Source organism: Oncorhynchus mykiss, chromosome 26 (genome assembly GCF_057628025.1).
Source record: "Oncorhynchus mykiss isolate SJ-2025 chromosome 26, ASM5762802v1, whole genome shotgun sequence".
Classification (NCBI taxonomy): domain Eukaryota; kingdom Metazoa; phylum Chordata; class Actinopteri; order Salmoniformes; family Salmonidae; genus Oncorhynchus; species Oncorhynchus mykiss.
In genome coordinates, this window is record NC_143047.1 from 44,585,940 (window position 1) to 44,599,975 (window position 14,036).

Consider the following 14,036-nt stretch of genomic DNA (forward strand, 5'->3'; position numbering starts at 1 on the left):
TTATGGAAGAGTGGCAAGAAGAAAGCCATTTCTTAAAGATATCCATAAAAAGTGTCATTTAAAGTTTGCCACAAGCCACCTGGGAGACACACCAAACATGTGGAAGAAGGTGCTCTGGTCAGATGAAACCAAAATTGAACTTTTTGGCAACAATGCAAAACGTTATGTTTGGCGTAAAAGCAACACAGCTCATCAGCCTGAACACACCATCTCCACTGTCAAACATGGTGGTGGCAGCATCATGATTTGGGCCTGCTTTTCTTCAGCAGGGACAGGGAAGATGGTTAAAATTGATGGGAAGATGGATGGAGCCAAATACAGGACCATTCTGGAAGAAAACCTGATGGAGTCTGCAAAAGACCTGAGACTGGGACAGAGATTTGTCTTCCAACAAGACAATGATCCAAAACATAAAGCAAAATCTACAATGGAATGGTTCAAAAATAAACATATCCAGGTGTTAGAATAGCCAAGTCAAAGTCCAGACCTGAATCCAATCGAGAATCTGTGGAAAGAACTGAAAACTGCTCTCCATCCAACCTCACTGAGCTCGAGCTGTTTTGCAAGGAGGAATGGGAAAACATTTCAGTCTCTCGATGTGCAAAACTGATAGAGACATACCCCAAGCGACTTACAGCTGTAATCGCAGCAAAAGGTGGCGCTACAAAGTATAAACTTAAGGGGGCTGAACAATTTTGCACGCCCAATTTTTCAGTTTTTGATTTGTTAAAAAAGTTTGAAATATCCAATAAATGCCGTTCCACTTCATGATTGTGTCCCACTTGTTGTTGATTCTTCACAAAAAAATATAGTTTTATATCTTTATGTTTGAAGCCTGAAATGTGGCAAAAGGTTGCAAAGTTCAAGGGGGCCGAATACTTTCGCAAGGCACTGTAAATGATGATACCAGACTATATGATGACACCAGACTATATGATGATACCAGAGTATTTGATGATACCAGACTATATGATAATACCAGACTATATGATGATGCTATTCTATATGATGATACCAGGCTATATGGTGATACTATTCTATGTGATGATACTTGGCCATGGTGATACATATGTTTAAAATGTGTGTTGTATGTGTATTTCTGTGTGTGTGTGTGTGTGTGTGTGTGTGTGTGTGTGTGTGTGTGTGTGTGTGTGTGTGTGTGTGTTTGTTTGTTTGTTTGTTTGTTTGTGTGTGTGTTGTGTACAGAGTGTGACCCAGAGCGCTGTGAGTCAGACGTCCCAGCCTGTAGAGAGGACCAGACCCTCATCGCCACCAGGGCTGATGGCAGCTGCTGCCTGGCACACATCTGTAGTGAGTCAACCACAACAATATAACCACAATGCAACCATGACAGACCTGCATCATCCCACAACATAACCACAACCATGACCACAATATAACCACAACGCAACCACACCACAACCACAACCATGACCAAAATATAACCATGACCACAACATAACCACAACCATGACCACAATATAACTACAACCATGACCACAACATAACCACAACCATGACCACAATATAACCACAACCATGACCACAACATAACCACAACCATGACCACAATATAACCACAACCATGACCACAATATAACTACAACCATGACCACAGCATAACCACAACCATGACCACAACATAACCACAACCATGACCACAATATAACCACAACCATGACCACAACATAACCACAACCATGACCACAATATAACCACAACCATGCCCACAATATAACTACAACGCAACCATGACAGACCTGCATCATCCCACAACATAACCACAACCATGAGCACAATATAACCACAACCATGACCACAATATAACCACAACGCAACCACACCACAACCACAACCATGACCACAATATAACCACAACGCAACCACACCACAACCACAACCATGACCGCAACATAACCACAACCATGACCACAATATAACCACAACCATGACCACAATATAACCACAACCATGACCACAATATAACCACAACGCAACCACACCACAACCACAACCATGACCACAATATAACCACAACGCAACCACACCACAACCACAACCATGACCAAAATATAACCACACCACAACCACAACCATGACCACAATATAACCACAACGCAACCACACCACAACCACAACCATGACCACAATATAACCACACCACAACCACAACCACAATATAACCACAACGCAACCACAACCATGACCACAATATAACCACACCACAACCACACCACAACCACAATATAACCACAACCACAACACAACCATGACCACAACATAATGACAATGCAACCACAACCATGACAGACCAGCATCATCCCACAAACATAACCAGAATCTAATTCTTCGTCATGCCATTATATACATTGTTAAAGTTATGTGTTTTACTGTCAAACTGTGGTGTCTCCTTTCTCCAGTGTGTTGATGTGTCTCCTTTCTCCAGTGTGTTGATGTGTCTCCTTTCTCCAGTGTGTTGATGTGTCTCCTCTCTCCAGTGATGTGTCTCCTTTCTCCAGTGTGTTGATGTGTCTCCTTTCTCCAGTGTGTTGATGTGTCTCCTTTCTCCAGTGATGTGTCTCCTCTCTCCAGTGTGTTGATGTGACTCCTTTCTCCAGTGATGTGTCTCCTTTCTCCAGTGTGTTGATGTGTCCTCTCTCCAGTGTGTTGATGTGTCTCCTTTCTCCAGTGATGTGTCTCCTTTCTCCAGTGATGTGTCTCCTTTCTCCAGTGATGTGTCTCCTCTCTCCAGTGTGTTGATGTGTCTCCTTTCTCCAGTGTGTTGATGTGTCTCCTTTCTCCAGTGTGTTGATGTGTCTCCTCTCTCCAGTGTGTTGATGTGTCTCCTTTCTCCAGTGTGTTGATGTGTCTCCTTTCTCCAGTGTGTTGATGTGTCCTCTCTCCAGTGTGTTGATGTGTCTCCTTTCTCCAGTGATGTGTCTCCTTTCTCCAGTGATGTGTCTCCTTTCTCCAGTGATGTGTCTCCTCTCTCCAGTGTGTTGATGTGTCTCCTCTCTCCAGTGTGTTGATGTGTCTCCTTTCTCCAGTGTGTTGATGTGTCTCCTTTCTCCAGTGTGATGATGTGTCTCCTCTCTCCAGTGTGTGGTTCCTGTTTGGAGGTGGTTCCAAACTGCCAGGATGGAGAGGTGTTGACGGTGGACGCCAACAGTACAGACCTCTGCTGTCCTGTCTACCACTGTGGTGAGTACAACACACACACACACACACACACACACACACACACACACACACACACACACACACACACACACACACACACACACACACACACACTCACAGTGTCTCTGATTCCTGTGTGTGTGTGTGCAGTGTGTGAGCCGTACCGGTGTGCTGAGTTGTCATGTCCCTTGGGGATGTCTGCTGTCACCGTGTCCCCTCCAGACCACTGCTGTCCCCTGCACACCTGCGGTAAAGTAGCTTCTTACACCATCACGTAATGATGGGGGAACGTGTGTCCTCCTCCATCACGTAGCAACCTGTTAGCCTCCAGTTTAATCAGTCTAACTCTCATGTAGTTTATTCAACCCCCCCCCCCCAAAAAAAACACAAATTGAAAATGTTATTTTTTGTTTCCCTATGTTTTTCCAGAGTGTGCGTGTGACAAACTGTCGAAGCCAAAATGTGTTCTGGTAGGTTTCTGTATGATTCCACATGATAATGGATGTGTTTGTGTTATCTCTGTAGTGGATGTGTCCGTGTTATCTCTGTAGTGGATGTGTCCCTGTAGTGGATGTGTTCGTGTTATCTCTGTAGTAGATGTGTTCGTGTTATCTCTGTAGTAGATGGTTTCGTGTTATCTCTGTAGTAGATGTGTTCATGTTATCTCTGTAGTGGATGTGTCTCTGTAGTGGATGTGTTCATGTTATCTCTGTAGTGGATGTGTCCCTGTAGTGGATGTGTTCGTGTTATCTCTGTAGTAGATGTGTTCGTGTTATCTCTGTAGTAGATGGTTTCGTGTTATCTCTGTAGTAGATGTGTTCATGTTATCTCTGTAGTGGATGTGTTCGTGTTATCTCTGTAGTGGATGTGCTCGTGTTATCTCTGTAGTGGATGTGATCATGTTATCTCTGTAGTGGATGTGTTCATGTTATCTCTGTAGTAGATGTGTTTGTGTTATCTCTGTAGTGGATGTGTTCATGTTATCTCTGTAGTGGATGTGTTCATGTTATCTCTGTAGTAGATGTGTTCGTGTTATCTCTGTAGTAGATGTGTTCATGTTATCTCTGTAGTAGATGTGTTCATGTTATCTCTGTAGTGGATGTGTCTCTGTAATGGATGTGTTTGTGTTATCTCTGTAGTGGATGTGTTCGTGTTATCTCTGTAGTAGATGTGTTCGTGTTATCTCTGTAGTAGATGTGTTCATGTTATCTCTGTAGTGGATGTGTCTCTGTAATGGATGTGTTTGTGTTATCTCTGTAATGGATGTGTTCATGTTATCTCTGTAGTGGATGTGTTCATGTTATCTCTGTAGTGGATGTGTTTGTGTTATCTCTGTAGTGGATGTGTTCATGTTATCTCTGTAGTGGATGTGTTCGTGTTGTCTCTGTAATGGATGTGTCTCTGTAATGGATGTGTTTGTGTTATCTCTGTAGTGGATGTGTCTCTGTAATGGATGTGTTTGTGTTATCTCTGTAGTGGATGTGTTCATGTTATCTCTGTAGTGGATGTGTTCGTGTTGTCTCTGTAATGGATGTGTCTCTGTAATGGATGTTTTTGTGTTATCTCTGTAGTGGATGTGCTCGTGTTATCTCTGTAGTGGATGTGCTCGTGTTATCTCTGTAGTGGATGTGCTCGTGTTATCTCTGTAAAGGATGTAATGGATGTGATCATGTTATCTCTGTAATGGATGTGTCCCTGTAGTGGATGTGTTCTTGTTATCTCTGTAGTGGATGTGCTCGTGTTATCTCTGTAGTAGATGTGTTCATGTTATCTCTGTAGTGGATGTGTTCATGTTATCTCTGTAGTGGATGTGTTCGTGTTGTCTCTGTAATGGATGTGTTCATGTTATCTCTGTAGAGGATGTGTTCATGTTATCTCTGCAATGGATGTGTCTCTGTAACGGATGTGTTTGTGTTATCTCTGTAGTGGATGTGCTCGTGTTATCTCTGTAAAGGATGTTATGGATGTGATCATGTTATCTCTGTAATGGATGTGTCCCTGTAGTGGATGTGCCCTTGTTATCTCTGTAGTGGATGTGTTCGTGTTATATCTGTAATGGATGTGTTCGTGTTATCTCTGTAGTGGATGTGTTCGTGTTATCCCTGTAGTAGATGTGTTCATGTTATCTCTGTAGTGGATGTGTTCATGTTATCTCTGTAGTGGATGTGTTCGTGTTATCTCTGTAGTAGATGTGTCTCTGTAGTGGATGTGTTCATGTTATCTCTGTAGTGGATGTGTCTCTGTAATGGATGTGTTTGTGTTATCTCTGTAGTGGATGTGTCTCTGTAGTGGATGTGTTCATGTTATCTCTGTAGTGGATGTGTCTCTGTAGTGGATGTGTTCGTGTTATCCCTGTAGTGGATGTGTTCGTGTTGTCTCTGTAATGGATGTGTTCATGTTATCTCTGCAATGGATGTGTCTCTGTAATGGATGTGTTTGTGTTATCTCTGTAGTGGATGTGCTCGTGTTATCTCTGTAAAGGATGTAATGGATGTGATCATGTTATCTCTGTAATGGATGTGTCCCTGTAGTGGATGTGTTCTTGTTATCTCTGTAGTGGATGTGTTCGTGTTATCTCTGTAATGGATGTGTTTGTGTTATCTCTGTAGTAGATGTGTTCATGTTATCTCTGTAGTGGATGTGTTCATGTTATCTCTGTAGTGGATGTGTCTCTGTAGTGGATGTGTTCATGTTATCTCTGTAGTGGATGTGTTCGTGTTATCTCTGTAGTAGATGTGTTCATGTTATCTCTGTAGTGGATGTTTCCGTGTTATCTCTGTAATGGATGTGTTCGTGTTATCTCTGTAGTGGATGTTTCCGTGTTATCTCTGTAATGGATGTGTTCGTGTTATCTCTGTAGAGGATGTGTTCGTGTTATCTCTGTAATGGATGTGTTCGTGTTATCTCTGTAGTGGATGTGTTCTTGTTATCTCTGTAATGGATGTGTTTGTGTTATCTCTGTAATGGATGTGTTCGTGTTATCTCTGTAGAGGATGTGTTTGTGTAATGGATGTGTTCATGTTATCTCTGTAGTGGATGTTTCCGTGTTATCTCTGTAGTGGATGTTTCCGTGTTATCTCTGTAATGGATGTGTTCGTGTTATCTCTGTAGTGGATGTGTTCGTGTAATGGATGTGTTATCTCTGTGTTTGTTAGTGCTGTATAGCTGTGCTGTTCGCCTGCTGACGTGTTGTCTTCTGAATAGGGAGAGACCATGCAGTTGGACAGGGCTTTCCTAGCAGACCCAACTAACCAGTGTTCCTGTAAGAGATTTAACTGTGGTAAGTGCTCAGGTATCATTAGACAGTAACAAACCTTTTCCATTATACAATCATTTCATATTTCATATTATATAAGTGTGATCATGTACAGTACATTTTCAGTTAGTGTGTGATCATTTACAGTACATTTTCAGTTAGTGTGCGATAATGTACAGTACATTTTCAGTTAGTGTGTGTTCATGTACAGTACATGTTCAGTTTATGTGTGTTCATGTACAGTACATTTTCTGTTTATGTGTGTTCATGTACAGTACATTTTCAGTTAGTGTGTGTTCATGTACAGTACATGTTCAGTTTATGTGTGTTCATGTACAGTACATTTTCTGTTTATGTGTGTTCATGTACAGTACATTTTCAGTTAATGTGTGATCATGTACAGTACATTTTCAGTTAATGTGTGATCATGTACAGTACATTTTCAGATAATGTGTGATCATGTACAGTACATTTTCAGTTAATGTGTGATCATGTACAGTACATTTTCAGTTAATGTGTGATCATGTACAGTACATTTTCAGATAATGTGTGATCATGTACAGTACATTTTCAGTTAATGTGTGATCATGTACAGTACATTTTCAGTTAATGTGTGATCATGTACAGTACATTTTCAGTTAGTGTGTGATCATTTACAGTACATGTTCAGTTAATGTGTGTTCATGTACAGTACATTTTCAGTTAATGTGTGATCATGTACAGTACATTTTTAATTAATGTGTGTTCATGTGTTCATGCGTGTCTGTGCCTGTGTTTGCCTGTACCCCTCTTACAGTGCGTGAAGCGGTGTGTGTGGACGGGGAGCGGGGTGTTATGCATCCGGGACAGACCCTCGTGGATCACAGTCAGGAGGGGGTGTGTCTCACCACCCAGTGTAGCCACAGTCTGGATCCCACCACGGGCTTCCACCTCCTCCGCACCGACACCACCAACTGCTCTGCTCAGTGCCAACCGGTTAGTCAGTTAGCCTCAGGATGTTAATGTCTGATACCTCAACTGCTACAAATGCTACTATTGCTGTCCCTATTCAGTACTACTAGCGTCTGATACCTCAACTGCTACAAATGCTACTACCGCTGTCCCTATTCAGTACTACTAGCCTACTGCTAGTGTCTGATATCTCTACCGCTACAAATGCTACTACCGCTGTCCCTATTCAGTACTACTAGCCTACTGCTAGTGTCTGATATCTCAACTGCTACAAATGCTACTATTGCTGTCCCTATTCAGTACTCCTAGCGTCTGATACCTCAACCGCTACAAATGCTACTATTGCTGTCCCTATTCAGTACTACTAGCCTACTGCTAGTGTCTGATATCTCTACCGCTACAAATGCTACTACCGCTGTCCCTATTCAGTACTACTAGCCTACTGCTAGTGTCTGATATCTCTACCGCTACAAATGCTACTACTGCTGTCCCTATTCAGTACTACTAGCCTACTGCTAGTGTCTGATATCTCTACCGCTACAAATGCTACTACTGCTGTCCCTATTCAGTACTACTAGCCTACTGCTAGTGTCTGATATCTCTACCGCTACAAATGCTACTACTGCTGTCCCTATTCAGTACTACTAGCCTACTGCTAGTGTCTGATATCTCAACCGCTACAAATGCTACTACCGCTGTCCCTATTCAGTACTACTAGCCTCCTGCTAGTGTCTGATATCTCTACCGCTACAAATGCTACTACTGCTGTCCCTATTCAGTACTACTAGCCTACTGCTAGTGTCTGATATCTCTACCGCTACAAATGCTACTACCGCTGTCCCTATTCAGTACTACTAGCCTACTGCTAGTGTCTGATATCTCTACCGCTACAAATGCTACTACCGCTGTCCCTATTCAGTACTACTAGCCTCCTGCTAGTGTCTGATATCTCTACCGCTACAAATGCTTCTATTGCTGTCCCTATTCGGTACTCCTAGCGTCTGATATCTCAACCGCCACAAATGCTTCTATTGCTGTCCCTATTCGGTACTCCTAGCGTCTGATATCTCAACCGCTACAAATGCTACTATTGCTGTCCCTATTCAGCAGTAGCATAATGCTAATGTCTGATATCTCAACCGCTACAAATGCTACTATTGCTGTCCCTATTCGGTACTCCTAGCCTACTGCTAGTGTCTGATATCTCAACTGCTACAAATGCTTCTATTGCTGTCCCTATTCAGTACTACTAGCCTCCTGCTAGTGTCTGATATCTCTACCGCTACAAATGCTTCTATTGCTGTCCCTATTCGGTACTCCTAGCGTCTGATATCTCAACCGCCACAAATGCTTCTATTGCTGTCCCTATTCGGTACTCCTAGCGTCTGATATCTCAACCGCTACAAATGCTACTATTGCTGTCCCTATTCAGCAGTAGCATAATGCTAATGTCTGATATCTCAACCGCTACAAATGCTACTACCGCTGTCCCTATTCAGCAGTAGCCTACTGCTAGTGTCTGATATCTCAACTGCTACAAATGCTACTATTGCTGTCCCTATTCAGTACTCCTAGCGTCTGATACCTCAACCGCTACAAATGCTACTATTGCTGTCCCTATTCAGTACTACTAGCCTACTGCTAGTGTCTGATATCTCTACCGCTACAAATGCTACTACCGCTGTCCCTATTCAGTACTACTAGCCTACTGCTAGTGTCTGATATCTCTACCGCTACAAATGCTACTACTGCTGTCCCTATTCAGTACTACTAGCCTACTGCTAGTGTCTGATATCTCTACCGCTACAAATGCTACTACTGCTGTCCCTATTCAGTACTACTAGCCTACTGCTAGTGTCTGATATCTCTACCGCTACAAATGCTACTACTGCTGTCCCTATTCAGTACTACTAGCCTACTGCTAGTGTCTGATATCTCAACCGCTACAAATGCTACTACCGCTGTCCCTATTCAGTACTACTAGCCTCCTGCTAGTGTCTGATATCTCTACCGCTACAAATGCTACTACTGCTGTCCCTATTCAGTACTACTAGCCTACTGCTAGTGTCTGATATCTCTACCGCTACAAATGCTACTACCGCTGTCCCTATTCAGTACTACTAGCCTACTGCTAGTGTCTGATATCTCTACCGCTACAAATGCTACTACCGCTGTCCCTATTCAGTACTACTAGCCTCCTGCTAGTGTCTGATATCTCTACCGCTACAAATGCTTCTATTGCTGTCCCTATTCGGTACTCCTAGCGTCTGATATCTCAACCGCCACAAATGCTTCTATTGCTGTCCCTATTCGGTACTCCTAGCGTCTGATATCTCAACCGCTACAAATGCTACTATTGCTGTCCCTATTCAGCAGTAGCATAATGCTAATGTCTGATATCTCAACCGCTACAAATGCTACTATTGCTGTCCCTATTCGGTACTCCTAGCCTACTGCTAGTGTCTGATATCTCAACTGCTACAAATGCTTCTATTGCTGTCCCTATTCAGTACTACTAGCCTCCTGCTAGTGTCTGATATCTCTACCGCTACAAATGCTTCTATTGCTGTCCCTATTCGGTACTCCTAGCGTCTGATATCTCAACCGCCACAAATGCTTCTATTGCTGTCCCTATTCGGTACTCCTAGCGTCTGATATCTCAACCGCTACAAATGCTACTATTGCTGTCCCTATTCAGCAGTAGCATAATGCTAATGTCTGATATCTCAACCGCTACAAATGCTACTACCGCTGTCCCTATTCAGCAGTAGCCTAATGCTAATGTCTGATATCTCAACCGCTACAAATGCTACTACTGCTGTCCCTATTCAGCAGTAGCGTACTGCTAGTATTATTAATACAGGTACTGTTACTCTTACTACAGTATATATGAATATATCAACTCAGGAAAAAAATAAACATCCTTTTTTCAGGACCCTGTCTTTCAAACATAATTCGTAAAAATCCAAATAACTTCACAGATCTTCATTGTAAAGGGTTTAAACAATGTTTCCCATGCTTGTTCAATGAACCATAAACAATTCATGAACATGCACCCGTGGAACGGTCGTTAAGTCACTAACAGCTTACAGACGGTAGGCAATTAAGGTTTTAGTTGTGAAAACTTAGGACACTGAAGAGGCCTTCCTACTGACTCTGAAAAACACCAAAAGAAAGATGCCCTGGGTTCCTGCTCATCTGCTTGAACGTGTCTTAGGTATGCTGTAAGGAGGCATGAGGACTGCAGATGTGGCCAGGGCAATAAATTGCAATGTTGTACTGTGAGACGCCTACAAAAGCGCTACAGGGAGACAGGACGGACAACTGATCATCCTCACAGTGGTAGACCACGTGTAACAACACCTGCACAGGATCGGTACATCTGAACATCACACCTGCGGGACAGGTACAGGATGGCAACAACAACTGCCCGAGTTACACCAGGAATGCACAATCCCTCCATCAGTGCTCAGACTGTCCGCAATAGGCTGAGAGAGGCTGGACTGAGGGCTTGTGGGCCTGTTGTAAGGCAGGTCTTCACCAGACATCACCGGCAGCAAAGTCGCCTATGGGCACAAACCCAATGTCGTTGGACCAGACAGGACTGTCAAAAAGTGCTCTTCACTAACGAGTCGCGGTTTTGTCTCACCAGGGGTGATGGTCGGATTCACATTTATCGTCGACGGAATGAGCGTTACACCGAGGCCTGTACTCTGGAGTGGGATCGATTTGGAGGTGGAGGGTCCGTCATGGTCTGGGGCGGTGTGTCACAGAATCATCGGACTAAGCTTGTTGTCATTGCAGGCTCAATGTCAATGCTGTGCGTTACAGGGAAGACATCCTCCTCCCTCATGTGGTACACTTCCTGCAGGCTCATCCTGACATGACCCTCCATGACAATGGAGACAATGACAATGCCATATATATATATATATGTAAATATATGTGTAAATATATATATATATAAACTCAGCAACCAAAAAAAAACAGCCTCTCACTGTCAACTGCATTTATTTTCAGCAAACTTAGCATATGTAAATATTTGTATGAACATAACAAGATTCAACAACTGAGACATTAACTGAACAAGTATTTGATACACTGCCGATTTTGCAGGTTTTCCTACTTACAAAGCATGTAGAGGTCTGTAATTTGTATCAAAGGAACATTTCAACTGTGAGAGACGGAACCTAAAAAAAAATCCAGAAAATCACATTGTATGATTTTTAAGTAAAATCATTTATAATAGAGGTACTATAACTACAGTAGATATGAATATATGCATAAAATACAGGTACTCTAACTATAACTACAGTAGATATGAATATATGCATAAAATACAGGTACTCTAACTATAACTACAGTAGATATGAATATATATATATATAAAATACAGGTACTATAACTACAGTAGATATGAATATATGCATAAAATACAGGTACTCTAACTATAACTACAGTAGATATGAATATATGCATAAAATACAGGTACTCTAACTATAACTACAGTAGATATGAATATATATATATATAAAATACAGGTACTATAACTACAGTATATATATGAATATATGCATAAAATACAGGTACTATAACTATTACTACAGTAGATATGAATATATGCATAAAATACAGGTACTATAACTATTACTACAGTAGATATGAATATATATATATAAAATACAGGTACTATTACTACAGTAGATATGAATATATATATATAAAATACAGGTACTATAACTATTACTACAGTATATATATGAATATATGCATAAAATACAGGTACTATAACTATTACTACAGTATATATATGAATATATATATATAAAATACAGGTACTATAACTATTACTACAGTAGATATGAATATATATATATAAAATACAGGTACTATAACTATTACTACAGTAGACTATTACTTCACATTGTATGATTTTTAAGTAAAATCATTTATAATAGAGGTACTATAACTACAGTAGATATGAATATATGCATAAAATACAGGTACTCTAACTATAACTACAGTAGATATGAATATATGCATAAAATACAGGTACTCTAACTATAACTACAGTAGATATGAATATATATATATATAAAATACAGGTACTATAACTACAGTAGATATGAATATATGCATAAAATACAGGTACTCTAACTATAACTACAGTAGATATGAATATATGCATAAAATACAGGTACTCTAACTATAACTACAGTAGATATGAATATATATATATATAAAATACAGGTACTATAACTACAGTATGTATATGAATATATGCATAAAATACAGGTACTATAACTATTACTACAGTAGATATGAATATATGCATAAAATACAGGTACTCTAACTATAACTACAGTAGATATGAATATATATATATATATAATACAGGTACTATAACTACAGTATGTATATGAATATATGCATAAAATACAGGTACTATAACTATTACTACAGTAGATATGAATATATGCATAAAATACAGGTACTATAACTATTACTACAGTAGATATGAATATATATATATAAAATACAGGTACTATTACTACAGTAGATATGAATATATATATATAAAATACAGGTACTATAACTATTACTACAGTATATATATGAATATATGCATAAAATACAGGTACTATAACTATTACTACAGTATATATATGAATATATATATATAAAATACAGGTACTATAACTATTACTACAGTAGATATGAATATATATATATAAAATACAGGTACTATAACTATTACTACAGTAGATATGAATATATATATATAAAATACAGGTACTATTACTACAGTAGATATGAATATATATATATAAAATACAGGTACTATAACTATTACTACAGTAGATATGAATGTATATGTTACCGTAGGCCTGTACTATCTTTTAGAACCAGATATACATCCCTCCCAAAGACCAGATGATGTGCTGTGGTGTCTGCAGGAACATCTCCTGTCTCTACCACAATGACAACGGTACTACACTCCTCTACAAGGTACAGTACAGAAGAGGTTCACCCTCTGGACAGGCCAGGTACCCCCAGGTTATCTAATCAGTCCTGGTACTACCCTCTGGACAGGCCAGGTACCCCCAGGTTATCTAATCAGTCCTGGTACTACCCTCTGATAGGCCAGGTACCCCCATGTTATCTAATCAGTCCTGGTACTACCCTCTGATAGGCCAGGTACCCCCAGGATATCTAATCAGTCCTGGTACTACCCTCTGATTGGCCAGGTACCCCCAGGTTATATAATCCTGGTACTACCCTCTGATAGGCCAGGTACCCCCAGGTTATATAATCCTGGTACTACACTCTGATAGGCCAGGTACCCCCAGGTTATATAATCCTGGTACTACCCTCTGATAGGCCAGGTACCCCCAGGTTATCTAATCAGTCCTGGTACTACCCTCTGATTGGCCAGGTACCCCCAGGTTATATAATCCTGGTACTACCCTCTGATAGGCCAGGTACCCCCAGGTTATCTAATCAGTCCTGTTACTACCCTCTGGACAGGCCAGGTACCCTCAGGTTATCTAATCAGTCCTGGTACTACCCTCTGGACAGGCCAGGTGCCCCCAGGTTATCTAATCAGTCCTGGTACTACCCTCTGATAGGCCAGGTACCCCCAGGTTAT

General features: G+C 40.8%; 1 protein-coding gene across 1 annotated transcript in view; it reads left to right on the top strand.

Annotated features, from left to right (window-relative positions):
• Positions 1-14,036, top strand: part of otog (otogelin) — a 123,823-nt gene that overhangs the window by 97,126 nt on the left and 12,661 nt on the right. The window contains exons 48-54 of the mRNA XM_090221657.1: positions 1,207-1,311; positions 3,100-3,201; positions 3,331-3,429; positions 3,610-3,650; positions 6,385-6,460; positions 7,233-7,411; positions 13,292-13,396. Of these exons, the coding sequence (XP_090077783.1) occupies positions 1,207-1,311; positions 3,100-3,201; positions 3,331-3,429; positions 3,610-3,650; positions 6,385-6,460; positions 7,233-7,411; positions 13,292-13,396 (707 nt within the window). The remainder of the gene's footprint in view (positions 1-1,206; positions 1,312-3,099; positions 3,202-3,330; positions 3,430-3,609; positions 3,651-6,384; positions 6,461-7,232; positions 7,412-13,291; positions 13,397-14,036) is intronic.